Source organism: Rana temporaria, chromosome 10, assembly GCF_905171775.1.
Source record: "Rana temporaria chromosome 10, aRanTem1.1, whole genome shotgun sequence".
Lineage (NCBI taxonomy): Eukaryota > Metazoa > Chordata > Amphibia > Anura > Ranidae > Rana > Rana temporaria.
In genome coordinates this window covers 34,807,343-34,825,383 of record NC_053498.1, presented here as the reverse complement: position 1 = coordinate 34,825,383, position 18,041 = coordinate 34,807,343, and the positions used below count along the sequence as shown (strand labels likewise).

General features: G+C 46.1%; 1 protein-coding gene across 2 annotated transcripts in view; it reads right to left on the bottom strand.

Moving 5' to 3' along the window:
• The window catches only part of TBC1D17 (TBC1 domain family member 17), a 125,023-nt gene that overhangs the window by 33,526 nt on the left and 73,456 nt on the right, over positions 1-18,041 (bottom strand). The window contains exons 7-10 of one of the 2 annotated variants that reach the window (XM_040327529.1): positions 13,694-13,855; positions 8,943-9,074; positions 8,648-8,751; positions 4,934-5,028 (exon numbers count right to left, since the gene is read on the bottom strand). In XM_040327529.1, coding sequence (XP_040183463.1) covers positions 4,934-5,028; positions 8,648-8,751; positions 8,943-9,074; positions 13,694-13,855 — 493 coding nt within the window. The remainder of the gene's footprint in view (positions 1-4,933; positions 5,029-8,647; positions 8,752-8,942; positions 9,075-13,693; positions 13,856-18,041) is intronic. The other variant, XM_040327530.1, reaches the window with a different exon arrangement.

The following is an 18,041-nucleotide window of genomic DNA, read 5'->3' as shown; positions in this document are numbered from 1 at the left end:
GCAGTACACACTACGTAGCTTTAGGTGCACACTGCAGAGGACACAGGCAGTACACACACCACGTAGCTTTAGGTGCACACTGCAGAGGACACAGGCAGTACACACCACGTAGCTTTAGGTGCAAACTGCAGAGGACATGGGCAGTACACACTACGTAGCTTTAGGTGCACACTGCAGAGGACACAGGCAGTACACACCACGTAGCTTTAGGTGCAAACTACAGAGGACAAAGGCAGTACACACACTACGTAGCTTTATGGTGCACACTGCAGAGGACACAGGCAATACACCATGTGGGAATACTGCAGCTAGCACAATCACCTGCCTGCCAGTAAATTAGGAATAGCGGATCTAGCTATACTATACAGTGTATAAATATATATACAACACCTGGGATGCATATATATCCTCTACACACTGTAACTTTAACTGACTAGCCTGCCTGCCTGCTCTATCTACCTACTAAAACTCTCTCTCTCTCTCTCTCTCTCTCTCCGTCTTCTCTCTTTTAACCACCGCAACACACTACACAAGGCCGACCTGCAGGCGGCCTTTTATAGTGTGGGGCATGTACTAAACCCCTTGAGCCATAATTGGCCAAAGCCACCCTGGCTTTGGCCAATTATGGCTCTCCATTTTTTGCAAGCTGTGATTGGCCAAGCATGCGGGACATAGTGCATGCTTGGCCAATCATCAACCAGCAATACACTGCGAATTATTGGCTGTGAAACGTGACTCGAATTTGGCGCGAACGGCCAAAAACGTTCGTAATTCTACGAACGATCGAACATACGATGTTCGAGTCAAACATGAGTTTGACTCGAATACGAAGCTCATCCCTACCCAGCACTTAAGTAGCTTGCTATGGGGGCACCAGACACAGCTGTGGCCCGTCCCCATCCCCTTTCTCTCCTCATCGGCTCACCGACTTTGACTGACAGCAGCAGGAGTCAATGGCGCTGTGCTGCTGTCTCAGCCAATGAGGAGGAAAAGTCTCAGACAGCCAAGTTTCTCATGCAAAATCGTTGGCTCTAGATGGGGCCCATGTAAGTATTAGGGGGCTGCTGCATGAAAATAGAGCTTTAGGGTCACCACCATAAGCGCTATGTTAACAGCGACAAGAATACCATCCCCACTGTGAAGCAGGGTGGTGGCTCAATCTTGTAAAAATTGATGGCAAGATGAATGCAGCATGTTATCAGAAAATACTGGAAGACTATTTGCATTCTTCTGCAAGAAAGCCACACATGGGATGCTCTTGGACTTTCCTGCACAACAATGACCCTAAGCACAAAGCCAAGTTGACCCTCCAGTGGTTACAGCAGAAAAAGGTGGTAAAGGTCGTGGAGTGGCAATCATAGTAACCTTCATGTCATCAAGCCACGCTAGATCTCAAACATGCTGTTCATGCAAGACAACCAAAGACTTTGCATGACCTTGAGGCTTTTTGCCAAGATGAATGGGCAGTTATACCACCTGTGAGAATTTGGGACCCCTATTACAAAAGGCTGCACGCCGTCATTGATGCTAAAGGGGGCAATACCCAATATTAAGAACTACAAGTATACAGACTTTTGAACAGGGGGCATTTCATTTGTTCACTTGTTGACATGTTTTGTTTTATGATTGGGCCATTCTGTTATGACCCACAGTTAGAGAAAATGAATCCCATAAGAAAATCAATGAAATGTGTTTTGCCCGCTCACACTTTTTCTTTAAAAATGGTACATATCGTATATTACCAATTCTCCAGGGGTATGCAAACTTTGGAGCACAGCTTTATGTACATACCAACCTCTTACGACCACTGATCATGGTTGCAATGCTTTGCATTGGTGGACTTAGCCTTTAAACTTTGCCATTCTGTTTTACAGTATTAGTGCCTTATGCCGCGTACACATGACCGTTTTTCGGGTTCTAAAAAATGAAGGGCCTGATTCCCAAAAAAGCTGCCTAACTTAACTTTCAGCAGTTAAGTTACACTGACTTAAAATCTCTACCTAAGTGCCTGATCCACAAAGCACTTACCTAGAAATTTCAGGCCGTGTAACTTAAGTGCCGCCGTCGCAAGGCGGTCCTCCTCTCCGGGGGGCGTTTAAAATTTAAATGAGGCGCGCTCCCGCGCCGGCCGTACTGCGCATGCGTGTGACGTAATTTTCCCGACGTGCAGCGCGCGAACGTAATTGACGCCGGGCGGCTTTGTGGATTGCGACGGGACACTAAAGTTGCGACGGGTGAAAAAAAATATACGCGCCGGGAAAACAAATAATTATAAAAAAAAATTACAGCGTCGCTCAGCATGCATTCCTGAGAGGGAGAACTCCATGCGAATTTTCAAAGAAAAAACCGGCATGGGTTCCCCCCCCAGGAGCATACCAGGCCCTTAGGTCTGGTATGGGTTGTAAGGAGACCCCCCCACGCCGAAAATTCGACGTAGGGGGTCCCCCTACAATCCATACCAGACCCGTATCCAAAGCACGCTACCCGGCCGGTCAGGAAGGGAGTGGGGACGAGCGAGCGCCCCCCCCTCCTGAGCCGTGCCAGGCCGCATGCCCTCAACATGGGGGGGTTGGGTGCTCTGGGGCAGGGGGGCGCACTGCGGGCCCCCCCACCCCAGAGCACCCTGTCCCCATGTTGATGAGGACAGGACCTCTTCCCGACAACCCTTGCCGTTGGTTGTCGGGGTCTGCGGGCGGGGGCTTATCGGAATCTGGGAGTCCCCTCAAATAAGGGGGCCCCCAGATACCGGCCCCCCACCCTAAGTGAATGGATATGGGGTACATCGTACCCCTACCCATTCACCTGGAGGCAAAAAGTAAAAGTTAGTAAACACACAACACAAGGGTTTTTACCCACGTGGTGGGTGCACGTGGGTAGGCACCCACCACGTGGGTACCTGCCGGAGCATGATGGGACGGTGATGCCTATATAAATGGGATGCAAGGCGCGCTTCCATCATTACAGCGTCAAGAGGCGACGAGTCAACATCGGAAGAAGGGAAGAGAAGAACCTGACGTCACAGAAGACCGCGCTGGCTGCCTGTTACTAATTGAGCTAACACACAAAGATAGCAGGCAGCCAGCGCTGAAGAAGAAGGCACCGGACAGCTGAAGAAGAACCGGGGTGCGCCGAGTCAACAGCGGAGAGCGGCGAAGAGAGAAGAAGACCCCCGGAGAGCGGAGAAGCCCCCCCCCGGAGAGCGGAAGAAGAAACCCCCCCCGGAGAGTGGAAGAAGACCCCCGGAGAGTGGAAGAAGAAGCCCCCCCCTGGTAATAGAGCTAATAAAGAAGACAGGGGGAGCCTCCGGAGCAGAATAATAAATTATTTTAAAAACCCTTGTGTTCTGTGTTTACTAACTTTGACTTTTTGCCTCCAGGTGAATGGGTAGGGGTACGATGTACCCCATATCCATTCACTTAGGGTGGGGGGCCGGTATCTGGGGGCCCCCTTATTTGAGGGGACTCCCAGATTCCGATAAGCCCCCGCCCGCAGACCCCGACAACCAACGGCAAGGGTTGTCGGGAAGAGGTCCTGTCCTCATCAACATGGGGACAGGGTGCTCTGGGGTGGGGGGGCCCGCAGTGCGCCCCCCTGCCCCAGAGCACCCAACCCCCCCATGTTGAGGGCATGCGGCCTGGCACGGCTCAGGAGGGGGGGGGGGGGCGCTCGCTCGTCCCCACTCCCTTCCTGACCGGCCGGGTAGCGTGCTTTGGATACGGGTCTGGTATGGATTGTAGGGGGACCCCTATGTCGAATTTTCGGCGTAGGGGGGGTCTCCTTACAACCCATACCAGACCTAAGGGCCTGGTATGCTCCTGGGGGGGGGACCCATGCCGGTTTTGAATTTAAAAATTGCCGTGGAGTTCTCCCTCGGTAATGTATACCAAATGCCGTCGCTTGAATGGGCCTTTACAAGGTGTGACTAACTTTCCACATTGTAAAACCAGCCCTAGTTTTGCGCGACCAAAATCGGAACTTACGCAGAAATCACAGTGCTGGAAAGCGTTGTGGATCTGCTTAAGTCCTCATTTGCATACTCAAAGCTGCATTTCCATGAGAAATGCCCCCAGTGGCGGATGCGGTACTGCATCCTAAGATCTGACCGTGTAAGTGTCTTACACATGTCAGATTTTCTGCCTAACTTTGGAAAAAGCCTTTTGAGGATCGTTTCCAAAGTTAGGCACAGACTGAACAGCAGTTAAGTCTGCGTATCTCTTTTGGGAATCAGGCCCGAAGTTTTTAAGGGTCTAGAAAAAAACAAAGTTTTTTTTCAACCCGATCATTAAAACGGCCTTGCCTACACACGATCGTGAAAAAAAAAAAGGCTCTAGCAAAGCGCGGTGACGTACGACGGCACTATAAAGGGGAAGTTCCATTCGGATGGTGCCACCCTTGGGGCTGCTTTCGTGTTAGTAAAAGACGATTCGCGCTTCTCAGTCTGTTACAGCGTGATGAATGTGGTTACTCCATTACGAACGCTAGTTTTACCAGAACGAGCGCTCCCGTCTCATAACTTGCTTCTGAGCATGCGCGTTTTTTTCACATCGTTAAAGCCTACACACGACCATTTTTTACAACCTTAAAAACGTTGTGAAAAAATAGAGCATGTTCGAAATTTTTAATGCCCATTTTTTAGATCGTGAAAAATGCTCTGGAGCCCACACACGATCGTTTTTAATGACATTTAAAAAAAACGTAATTTTTTAGAACCCGAAAAACGGTCGTGTGTACGCGGCATTACAGTCTTATATTATACTGTGACCATCAGTAGATTGTTCTTGGCTATAGAACTCAATAAAACGAATTCTACAATATCCCTTTATATAATCTCTTTATAGAGCACACAGCCCTCCTAAGTGACACCTGTACATCACACAGGAGCTTCCTGACCAACCTGCAGCCAAACCAGCATGAATCCATCGTGTTTACCAACCTATTAAACTGCGATATCCGCGCAGCAGAGAATTCCTCCTCTCTTGGTCTTCGCTCACAGATTTCCACTGCAGCTTCATACGGAAATACTCATCCCTGCAAACAGCAAGAACATGTGTTGAACAATGTCCCACGGAGATGGCACCGAGCCCATGCTATCTGCCCGCTTGTTTGGTTCTGTCACAATTTACAACTTGCAAGATGTGTGGGTGGGACTGCATTAACCCCTCCATGCTTATAGAGATTACCAAACACAGATTACATAATCATCGCGGAGTGGGGTTTTATTTGTTACTAGTACTAAAATAGCACTGTCAATTTACGAATATATATTGTACATTCACATTAGTCCCTGGCCTCAAGAGCTTACAATCTAAGGTCCCTAACTCACATTCATTTATAATGTATACACATACAGGGCCAATTTAGACAGAATCCAATTAACCTACCAGCATGTCTTCGGAGTGTGGGAGGAAACCAGACTACCCAGAGGAAACCCACGCAGGCACAGCGAGAACATGCAAACTCCAGGCCAGTAGTGCCGTGGTTGGGATTCAAACCAGTGACCATAGTGCTGCCAAGCAGAAGTGCCAACCACTTAGCCACTGTGCTGCCGTTTTAATAATTTGCAAAATAACATCAAAAGGGAAACCTATATGTGTTACCAACACCCCTGTATGGAATAGAAAAGGAGAAAATCCCCCAGGGTGGGCCTTTAACGGTAACAGCTCAATTAATCAAGAAAAGTAGTAATAGTAGTAAAAGTTTATTATACAGTAAATACAAAAATATAAATATTAAAATCAAAATTAATGGATAGGTGCATGACTTGTCCACAGTGGTTCATTCAGGCCCTACGCGTTTCGAGACCTTGTCCCTTCATCAGGGGCCAATGTCCGCGTGGAGTCACACCGTCACTATATGTATGGACTCTTGGCTGAGCCGGCAAGCATCCAGGCAGTGGCAAACGAGGCCCCTTAGCAGAAGAAAAATGAGGCACACAGTGGGATAGGGTCACCTCCCTTCCTCCAAGCAAGCCCAAGGGTGCCAAAACAAGGCATAAAGCATAAGTGTCACTCCTATAGACTTTTGAGAAATGGGTGTAATACTGGGATGTAGCCAAGGGTGTCACTGGGGAGCGTATGGATCCACTTTCCACTAGTTGTCCCGAGTATGTAGAGACGGCGGTGATACTACATACTAGTGGAAAGTGAATCCATACACTCCCCAGTGACACCCTTGGCTACATTCCAGTATTAGTTACACCCATTTCTCAAAAGTCTATAGGAGTGACACTTATGCTTTATGCCTTGTTTTGGCACCCTTGGACTTGCTTGGAGGAAGGGAGGTGACCCTATCCCACTGTGTGCCTTATTTTTCTTCTGCGAAGGGGCCTTGTTTGCCACTGCCTGGATGCTTGCCGGCTCAGCCATGAGTCCATACATATGGTGACGGTGTGACTCCACGCGGACATTGGCCCCTGATGAAGGGACAACACTCACAAACCGAGTCAGGATTTAAAAAAAAGTTGGTCGTCTTTCAAAACGCTTGTTAACTGCGTTACTCGTTAATCAAGGTTTATTTTTATTTTTTATAAAAGAGCCCTACAGCAGCCTTTCCCAACCTTTTCCACCCAGAGGATGCCTTGAAATAACTTTCCGATCTCAGGTAACCCCTGCTAAAAATGACTATATCTACAACTCATGATATATTAGTGTGATGGTCAGTGAGAAGAATGCTCCTTACACTTGTGGTCATTGGGAAGACTTACCCCCTTACAGATGGCTAAAACGATCAATGGTGTCAGTGGGAACTTATCTGAGAGGCAAAAATTGCTCACTGCTTAAAGAACCCCGAGCAACCTCTGGAGGAACCCTGGTTGAGAAACTCTGCTCTATTGCTATGATGAACAGGAGTTCACGCTCTCAGGGGTGCTCTATACACAGAGTGCAGAGTTCTGGATTATGCTACGTACAGAGTTCAGGGGGTGCACTAAGCACAGAGTGCAGTTCCAGAGGTGCCCTATTGGATAGATTGATAGCAGCGCAGCCATTGGCTTCCGCTGCTGTCAATCAAATCCAATGATGCGGGCGCCGGGCCGAGTTATACACTTGGCGTCTATGGATACAGAGTGTATGACACAGGAGTGCGCCCACAAGGTAACCCCCTTTGGGAGAATGCTTGCCAGAGGGGGTTATCTATTGTATGGAGGAGCCGCGAGAGCCACCGTGGAACCCCAGAACAGGTGGATCGGGGCCACTCTTTGCAAAATGAACTGCACAGAGGAGGTAAGTATGACATGTTTGTTATTTAAAAAAAAATTGGGAAACTTTAGTGTCACTTTCAGGGGTGCACTGTACAGAATGCAGTGTTTAGGGGTTTTCCTATGCACACAGTTCAGGAGTGCACCATGTACAAAATGCAGGGTTTAAGGGTTCTCCTATGCACAGAATGCAAAGTTCAGGGGTGCACTATGTACAGAATGCAGGGTTTAAGGGTTCTCCTATGCACAGAATGCAAAGTTCAGGGGTGCACTATGTACAGAATGCAGGGTTTAAGGGTTCTCCTATGCACCGAATGCAAAGTTCAGGGGTGCACTATGTACAGAATGCAGGGTTTAAGGGTTCTCCTATGCACAGAATGCAAAGTTCAGGGGTGCACTATGTACAGAATGCAGGGTTTAAGGGTTCTCCTATGCACAGAATGCAAAGTTCAGGGGTGCACTATGTACAGAATGCAGGGTTTAAGGGTTCTCCTATGCACAGAATGCAAAGTTCAGGGGTGCACTATGTACAGAATGCAGGGTTTAGGGGTTCTCCTATGCACAGAATGCAAAGTTCAGGGGTGCACTATGTACAGAATGCAGGGTTTAAGGGTTCTCCTATGCACAGAATGCAAAGTTCAGGGGTGCACTATGTACAGAATGCAGGGTTTAGGGGTTCCCTATGCACAGAGTGCAGGGTTTAAAAGGTGCGCTACGTATAGAATGCATAGTTCAGGGATTCACTTTGTACAGAGTTCAGGGTTCAGGGTGCGTAACCTTGCAGGTTGATAGCTCTCTCTCTCTCTCTCTTTGGAGATCTGTCCCCGCTGTCAGGGTGCGCAGGAATCTGTTACATCCAGGAACCGCTGAGACTAAAGCTGTCCCTTGTAAACACAGAAGGTTTCTGTGTTTACAAGGGACAGAAGGGAATGGGAAGGGAGGGCGAGAGCCAAAAGTGGCAGACCACCGCCACGTTCTGGCTGCAAAACTGGGTGCGAGGGCCACATGACAAGGTCGGGCATTGTGTGGCATATGTGTTGTAGAGGGTTCAGCATTCACACTAGTTCTTGGTGCTGGAAGTCTTGTGCTGAAAATTGCTGACCTCCAACCACTGAAAGCAAAAATATTAATAATTTACAGGGATAAAAACCACGATGCGATTTGCCTTTAGTCATCAGACACATTTTCTCTTTGTCTATTTTTACACTGGTTTTAGTGAGCATATTGAAATCTGTGTAAGATGAACTACCCACCAGACGAGAAAGTAATTCTAATCACTGTTGTGCTACCCCCTCCCCCGCCAAAAATGTGCTTCGCCGGACCTACCACCATATGTCAGCTCTGTTCAGGGTCTGCAAAAACCGTAAGGTCAGTTAAAGGGGATAAATGCTGTGGTTACAATGTTATCCACTAGAGGGCTCACACAATTATGCAGTATGCAAACATGCTTACGTTTTCCTACGGACTAAAGCTTTTCTCTCTTCTGCTGTGCTGTCCCATGGATAATAACCCAGAAGAAACTTCCAGGCGTCTTTCCGTAGTGCAGAACATAAGCCCTAAAAATCAAAACGAATAAAACATCTTTAATTGAATAGATCCCCATGCGCTTCAATATATCTGCAATGAGCTTTCTGCGATTTCTCTGCAGGGGGACAGCCCCATCTTGTGGGCAATAATGGAAGTGCAGGGTCTGCAGTGGATGCTGCAGTGTTAAGACCTAATCTTTTCTCTCTCCAGCAGGACTCACCCCAGAAAAGATCCTCTTCTTCAGACCGTCCACATCTATCACTCGTCCTTCAGAATCAATGTTAGATTCCCATTCCTGTTCGCTGACGGGTGCCTGGCGCTGTATGACTGGCCGTTCGCCCAAATCCACTTGCTGCAATAGATTTTTTATTTTTTTTGGTTGTTAGCGAACAGCCTGAAACCCACAATGACAATCCCCAAGACTCTCAATATCACTTAACATACTGAACTGCGGCAAATGCAAGTGTAATTACAAAACCCCTTTCCAAGGATAAGTGCACATTTAAAAAACACATCATCTCCTTTAATAGACCGAAGCAAATAAAGCAAGTTTGACAACGCAACTCGTTATTTTTTCCCTTTTTCGCTGTCCTTCGAGAGCCATTATCAAGTGTCCTGTCTGTTCAAATTTCCTTTGGTTTATATTAAAGTGGAATTACACCCAAATTCAAAAATTGGAGCATATTGCAGCGGACCAATCATTGGATGTGGTGGCTGCATTGGTTTTCTTTTTTTCTTCTGACAAGGGTCGGATATAGATAAAGGTAATCCTTAGTCAATTTTCTTACAAACAGAACGAAGCAGCTGGAAGCTTTTGATTTGCCAGCAAGTTAAAGTGGTATTAAAGCAGAGCTCCACCCAAAAATGGAACTTCCGCTTTAAAGCGGTTGTATACCCGCATATTCAATTTTTTTATTTTTTTTTACACCTGCAATGCAAAAGACATAATGAGCTAGTATGCACCGCTAGTTGTAGAATGACGTGTACTAACATGAAACGCGTCGGAAGGACTCCACTGCCGCCCCATTTGTATACATACATGCGCTGCATTCTTCAACTTCATGTAAGTGCAATTGTTTATTAAATTTTAATATACTAAACGAGATTACGCTATGTTGCCTCCTCTCTCCTTCTCCATATCCTTCCATTATTGAACTACACTGAGGACAAGTTGTGTACAACTGTCGCTACTGTTTATCTTACATTTGGTCGAATCCGCCTCTGTTGATGATCGGGTGATCGATGCATTGCCTTTAAGGACGCACCTGCCGTTTATATCAGCTTTATGCTCGTTTGACTCATAAGAGATTACAATTTCTTTGATTCCACATGTTCTGGTAAGCCTGCAATCCTATTGGTGGAGGGTTAACACGTTATACACAAGAAGTCACGTTTATTCCAAGCATCACTTCCAAGTCTGAGTTCCAGACATTTGTGTGACACGTGGTGGACTTTTTACTTATTTATGGTTACAAACAATGGGCCAGATCCACATAGATTGGCACCGGTGCAGCGTATCTAAGATACGCTACGCCGCCGTAACTTACTTGGCTTTGTTTCAAATCCACAACGAATTCGCGCCGTAAGTTACGGCGATGTAGTGCATCTCTGGCGGCGGAATTCAAATCGGCGATTAGGGGGCGTGATTCTTTTAAATGAAGCGCATCCCCGCGCCGAATGAACTGCGCATGCTCTGTTTCTAAATTTCCCGCCGTGCATTGCGCGAAATGACGTCGCAAGGACGTCATTTTTTAAACTTAGACGTGACTTACGTCCATCCCGATTCACGGACGACTTACGCAAAAAAAAAGAAAAAATTCAAATTTCGACGCGGTAACGACGGCCATACTTAACATGGCAAATCTAACTATACGCCGCAAAAAAGCAGCTTTAACTATACGCCGGAAAAAGCCGACTAGAGACGACCTAAGAGAATGCGACGGCCGCGCGTACGTTCGTGGATCGTCGGAAATAGCTAATTTGCATACTCGACGCGGAAAACAACGCAAACTCCACCCAGCGGACGCCAAAGTATTGCATCTACGATCCGAAGGCGTACGAAGCAGTACGCCTGTCGGATCAAACCCAGATGCCGTCGTATCTTAGTTTGAGGATTCAAACTAAAGATACGACGCGGGAAATTTGAAAGTACGCCGGCGTATCAGTAGATACGCCAGCGTACTCTCACTGTGGATCTGGCCCATTTTGTTTATGGACTCATTTCTTTTCACATTTTGTTTACCAGTTTTTTCACAGTGAGAGATCACTATGTATTATTTATACACTGTTTGCATACAGTGAGCGATCACTATTTATGTCATTTTGGATACAATTATTTTGTCATTTATTGTATTGTTTTTAGCCCTACACTTCAAATATCTTTTTGCTTTCTTTCAACTAGCCGTGTTAGCAGCTACATCACTTATTGGCAGCGCATGGTTACTTACCACACGATTGTAAATATATTCCTTACCTGCGCAAAAGGTATACTGCGTTATTTAGAGGGGCTGCATGTTGTGAAGGTCAAATCTTATATATGTGAAAAACCGCGCACCCTATGTACACATCAACTATAATTGCAAAATAGTGAAGAACCACTAGATATCTACAGTGATTGACATGGATTAATTAACATGTGAAATATTTATACAATATTATTACAATTACCCCTGATAATGTCAGACGTGCTGACGAAACGCGTTGGTTGTGGTCGCACGTGATACATCACTTCCTCCCAGTGGAATGCAGGTGGAGCGTAGCCAGCGTCCCCGCTTCCATTTTTATAATTTTTAATTGTCATTGTTCCGAGTAGTCATGTAGCGATAATTTTTTTTACAATAAATCCTACGTATTTCACTATGCGAGTCTTTCCTTCTATGCCTTACTTGATGATCGGAGATCTGGAGATTTAACCTACTTGCTCTGTCTACTAAATCATTGCAGTGTCTATTGAGAGACATTCCGCTGTATGCGTTTCCTGTAAGGCCGCGTACACACGACCGGTCCAAACCGATGAAAACGGACCGAAGTCCAGTTTCATCGGTCCAAACCGAACGTGTGTATAGCCCATCGGACTTTTGTCCTTCAGACCAACGTTTTAGAACTTGCTTTAAAATTGAACCGATGGACGGCTGACCATCGGTCAAAACCGATGGTTAGTACACAAAAGCATTGGTTCAAAACCCGCACATGCTCAGAATTAAGTCGACGCATGCTTGGAAGCATTGAACTTCGTTTTTTTCAGCACGTCATGTGTTTTAGGTCACCGTGTTCTGACCCGATCGGTTTTTGAACTGATGGTGTGTACGCACATCAGACCATCAGTCTGCTTCAGCGGTGAACCGATGAAAACGGTCCGTCGGACCATTCTCATCGGTTTGGACCGACCTTGTGTACGCGGCCTAATGGGAGTCATGTAATTCTGGTGAGTAGGCTCTGTGACAGGTGTTGATGGAGGAAGAATCATAGTCACTTTTTGCTGGTTAAGGCAACTTATGCACCATTGGAAGTCCTTTGATGGGAGTTTATGGACACTATACTTTTATATGATTGGTTTTTTTTTTTTTGAACACTTAGGCCCCTTTCACACTGGGGTGGGGTAGGCGGTAAAGCGCTGCTATTTTTAGTGGCTTTACCGCCAATTTCGCTGCGATATTCGGCCGCTAGCGGGGGTGGTTTTACCCCCGCAAGCGGCCGAGAAAAGGTTAAAAACCACCGCAAAGAGCCTCTGCAGAGGCGCTTTGCCGGCGGTATAGCCACAGTGTCCAATTGATTTCAATGGGCAAGGAGCGGTATACACACTGCTCCTTCACCACTCCAAAGATGCGGCTAGCAGGACTTTTTTTTTACTGTCCTGCTAGCGCTAACCCCTCTGGGCTTTCACACTGGAGACACAGCAGGGGCTGTTTCAGGTCGGTTTGCAGGCAATATTTTTAGTGCATGAGTGCCTGCAAAACGACCCAGTGTGAAAGGGGTCTTATTTCTTTTTATTTACAACCGCTGGAGATATCTGGTGGTAACCACACATATGTGTTTGCACTTATGCACTTTAGAGTGAATATTGTATAAAGATTTCACGTTAATTCATCTATGTCATCCACTGGAGACCTCTAGTGGTTGTTCACAATTTTGCAATTATAGTTGATGCGTACATAGGCTGCGTATTTTTTTACAAAATTTTCCAATAGGGAACTATTCCTTGCATTCCTCCATTTTCTACTCCCACTGGCCACAGTCTGGCCCCCCCTAAAGTCTAAAGCAGTGGTCATCAACCCTGTCCTCAAGGCCCACTAACAGGCCAGGTTTTATGTATTATCTTGGGTAGATGCAGACAAGAATACTACAATCACTTAGGCTGCTTTCACATTGAGGCGTGCAGCCGCGGTGACGGTATAGCCGCGCTATTTGTAGCGCGGCTATACCGTCGTATTTACCGCGATATTCGGGCACCAGCGGTGAGGTTTTAACCCCCGCTAGCGCCCGAAAAAGGGTTAATACCGCCCGTGTTGCGGGCGGTATTACTGCGCTTTCCCCAATGAGAAGGCGCGGTATAGGAGCGGTGAACACACCGCTCCTATACCGCGGTAAAGATGCGGCTAGCAGGACTTTTGGAGAGCTCCTGCTAGCGCACCGCTTCAATGTGAAAGCCTTCGGGCTTTCACATTGAACACTACAGGGCAGGTTTTTTTCATGCGGTATAGCAGCGCTATTTTTAGCGCTGTACCGCATGAAAAACGCCTCAATGTGAAAGGGGCCTAAGCAGCAAATGATATCACCTGTGATGTATTTCAGTTATCTTGCAAATCTGGCCTGTTAGTGGGCCCTGAGGACAGGGTTGATGACCACAGGTCTAAAGGACAGTAAACTGGCCCTTTCTTTAGACCATTTGGAGACCCCTGATCTAGAAGTATCAGAGTTAAAAATCCGAGCATCCTCTAGGCAAACAATAAATCCAGCACATGCAAAACTTACACAGGTGATGACCTCGAAACCTGGTTCATCCTCCAGGCCGACGGCCATTTCTGATAAGGGTCTCTGGTGAGGAATATCATGGGGTCGCAGAGCTCCTCGGAAAAAGTTGGTCACTTTGGAAAAACCCCCAAATGTGGCAGAGTATGGATCCTGGAAAAATCTCTACATAGTTACATAGTTACATAGTTAGTCTGGTTGAAAAAAAAAAAAAAGACACAAATTCATCTAGTTCAACCAATAAAAAGGGGGGGAAAATTATACAATACTATATACCACAGTCCTATACCCACAGTTAAAGGTAAAAAAACAGCAAAGCATGAAACTATTTGCTCCGGTGGGGAAAAAAAATTCTTCCTGATCCCCCGGGAGGCCATCGGATTTTCCCTGGATCAACTTTACCTATAAATGTTAGTATCCAGTTAGATTATGTACATTTTGGAAAGTATGCAGACCTTTTTAAAGCAATCTACTGGGCTGGCCAGAACCACCTCTGCAGGGAATTTATTCCACATTTTATAGCTCTATTTGGAGATGAAATCTTTTACTCCAGAAGTAAAGAGTGCCCCCGTGTCCTCTGTGATGACCTTAGCGTGAATAACGCAACACCAAGTTCACAATATGGACCCCTTATGTATTTATACATGGCGATCATATCCCCCCTTAACCACTTGCCCACTGGGCACTTAAACCCCCTTCCTAACCAGGCCAATTTTCATCTTTCAGCGCTGTCATACTTTGATTGACAATTACTCAGTCATGCAACACTGTACCCATATGAATTTTTGTCCTTTTCTTAATACAAACAGAGCTTTTTTTTGTTGGTATTTAATCACCACAATTTTTTTCTTTTTGTTTTGCGCTATAAATAAAATAAAAAAAAGCATTTTTTCTTTGTCTCGGTTATAACATTTGGCAAATTAGTAATTTTTCTTCATAAATTGTTGCCAAACTTTATACTGCTACGTATCTTTGGTAAAAAATAACCCAAATCAGTGTATATTTTTTGATCTGTGTGAAAGTTATATAGTCTACAAGCTATGGTGCCCATCATTGAAAATTGATCACATCTGATGTACTGACGGCCCATCTCATTTCTTGAGACACTAACCAGCCAGGAAAGTACAAATATCCCCCAAATGACCCCTTTTTGGAAAGTAGACATTCCAAGGTATTTACTAAGAGGCATGGTAAGTTTTTTTCACATTTATAATTTTAACCACAATTCTTTGCAAATTTTTTTTTTTCTTTAAAAAAAATTGTCATATTAACAGGTTATTTCACTCACATGGCACATGCATACTTGCAATTACACCCCAAAATACATTCTGCTACTCGCGATACCACATGTGTGAGACTTTTACACAGTCAGACCACATACAGAGGCCCAACATGCCGGGAGCACCACCAAGCGTCCCAGGGACATACCGTATTTATCGGCGTGTACCGTGCACTATTTTGCCCTGAAAATCAGGGCAAAATCGTGGGTGCGCGGTATACGCCGATACCCGCTTTCCTGCGCTGAATTTGAATACTGCACCGGCATATACCGAGCGCAGTACACTCGTGTATCTTCGGGCAGTTTCGGCGCCTCTCGCGTTGACGTCCTGGACGTACAGGACGTCACCACGAGAGTAGCCGAGCCTGCCCGACGATACACGAGTGTACTGCGCTCGGTATATGTCAGCGCAGTATTCAAACTTGGCGCGGGAAACGAGCGGGGAGGACGCGAGGACGCCGCAGAAGGACGCCGGACCCGACGAAGAGGACACCCGAAGCCGCAGACGGACGCCGGACCCGACGAGTCCGCCGATGGACGCCGCGGAAGACACCAAAACTGTAAGTACAAAAAATATTTTTTTCACAGGAATCCGGGTCAGGTTTAGGGGTGCGCGCTATACCCCGGTAAATAACCCCCATCATATCTTGACAACTGATTACACTTTTGAAGGCCCTGAAGCATTCCAAAATGACAATGGAAATGCCCTTAAAATGACCACATTTTGGAAATAAAACACACCAACATATATTCTATGAGTCTTTTGTCTTTGACATTTTTTTCCCACAAGTTTTTGGAAAACGTGCATAGAAGCCAATCAGCTTACAGGTTTTATTGCCAAAGCTTAATTGAACATGCTGGGGTAAGATTTTGAGTGCACCAGTTTTAGTAAATCTACCCCATAGTTTTTCTCAAGGAAGCATCAACATTGATTCCTAAAACCTTTCTTTGCCAACTTCTTTGTCATTAAATGCAGTGGCCATGCGTCCATAAGGGGCGCACAGGCGTCGCTCTCTCTCCTGCCACCTCTCTATCACCATAGATAGATTCATGCAGTGCATTTTCCATCCACTCCTTCCCACAAACTGTGAGCAACTGGCTGTGAAACCACAAGGAATCACAGCCGGTTGCCCACAGGTTATGGGGGGGGGGGGGGGGGGGAGACTTCCAGTGGATCCGCTGTAGCGATCTGGTCGAAAGTGGGAGCAGCAAATATATATATACTCCACATGGCACCACTCTTCGAACTGTGCTGTTTAACATATACTTCATGCCACTTCATGCTACCAAAAAAAAGACAGTTTGGGGGTATCAATCCCCTGCGGTCCGTGGTTCCCCCGGGCAATCCTTGCATCATAGTAGTAGCATGGAGGTCAGTAAGAGGAACCACTGCACCAACGTATAAACCCTCATTGGTTGGCCTCATATGATAAATGGAGGTTGCAGCAGGGCACATGGATGTCATCAAAGCTCTGGAAATCAGTCCAAAGATAATAAAAGTGGAACTTATGATCCGCTTGTTTGTGGACCTGCCTGACATCAGTGTACCCCACAGAGATCAATGGAGGCCTGCAGAAAGCCACTGACAGCTGTCAAAGCTGGTGCAGGAGACGGATAGATTGGGCACTCTTTGAGGAGTTAGATTTTAAAACTGGCAATCCAACCTTGAGAGGCTGGACACCATCGTACTGCACTTTTGCTCTACTCCACGTTTTTTTGCCAAAGGAACGGCTGGATCTGATGCATCACAGATTGGTACCTCAAAAGAGATCTCACCAACTCCCTAGGTAAACTTATGCCACGTACACACGATCGGTTCATCCGATGAAAACGGACCGAAGGATTTTTTCATCCGATATCCGATGAAGCTGACTTTCAGCGGTCTTGCCTACACACCATCAGTTAAAAATCCGACCGTGTCCAACGCGGTGACGTAAAACACAACGACGTGCAGAGAAAAATGAAGTTCAATGCTTCTGAGCATGCGTCGACTTGATTCTGAGCATGCGTGGATTTTTGACCGATGGATTTCCCCACAGACCATCGTTTTTTTCTATCGTTTTTTTAACCATCAGAAATTTTTTAAACAGGTTCTATTTTTTTTCACCGATGGGGGAAAAAAAACGATGGGGCCCACACACGATCGGTTCGTCCGATGAAAACGGTCCATCGGATCGTTTTCATCAGACGAACCGATAGTGTGTACAGGGCATTAAAGTCTACAACCTATCTGATCCCTCCATCTCCTTGCCACCCTAGATCCGTCACACCTTCATAAAGCTCCCCAAAGACCCCAGGCCCTTTCTCTAAGACAGGCAGCCTCTAATATTAATATCAGCGTTACTATGCTATTCTCTGAGGATCACCAAACGTTGCTTCCACTCCTGAGGGTACCAATGTTCATTATTTCATTATGCTTTGACGTGTAAAGTCGGGTACACACGACATTTTTCATGTCATGAAAAAAAACGAAGTTAATGTGCCGTTTTTGTATTTTAACCTGTAGATTGTCTCCTGACGAAGTGATATCCATCGCGAAACTAGTAGAGACTCGAGATTTTCCATTTCGTGACTCCAACTCTTCACCCGAAAATCCCCCCCTCCTTCTAGGGATTGCACGTTTGGTGATCTGATGGCTGTCACGTCATGTGTATTGTTTTAACATTGTCAATATATTTTGTAAAATTGTTCATATGATAGCTCTGGTTTGAGTTTATCCACTTTATCAGGTACCGCTATAGTCCTCCCCGCCCACTTTTCACTGTTGGTGTTTCAGGGTCCACAGGGGGTTCCCTGAACCCTTTGACTATTCTATGAATATCAGTGGCGGCCCGTCCATAGGGGGCGCCCGGGCGCCGCCCCCCCCCCCCCCCCCCCTCCTGTAGTCACCAAAAAAAAAATGAAAAAAACATTTTTTTTTTTAAAACGGCCCCTTTAAGAAAAAAATAAAATTCAATTTTTTTTTTCTTTTTTAAGTTCACTTGGGCGCTGGTCACCAGTGCCCTATGGGAAGCACCACGTCAATGCAATCACGAGATTGCAGACGTGGTGCTTCATTTGCGGGCTTTTAAC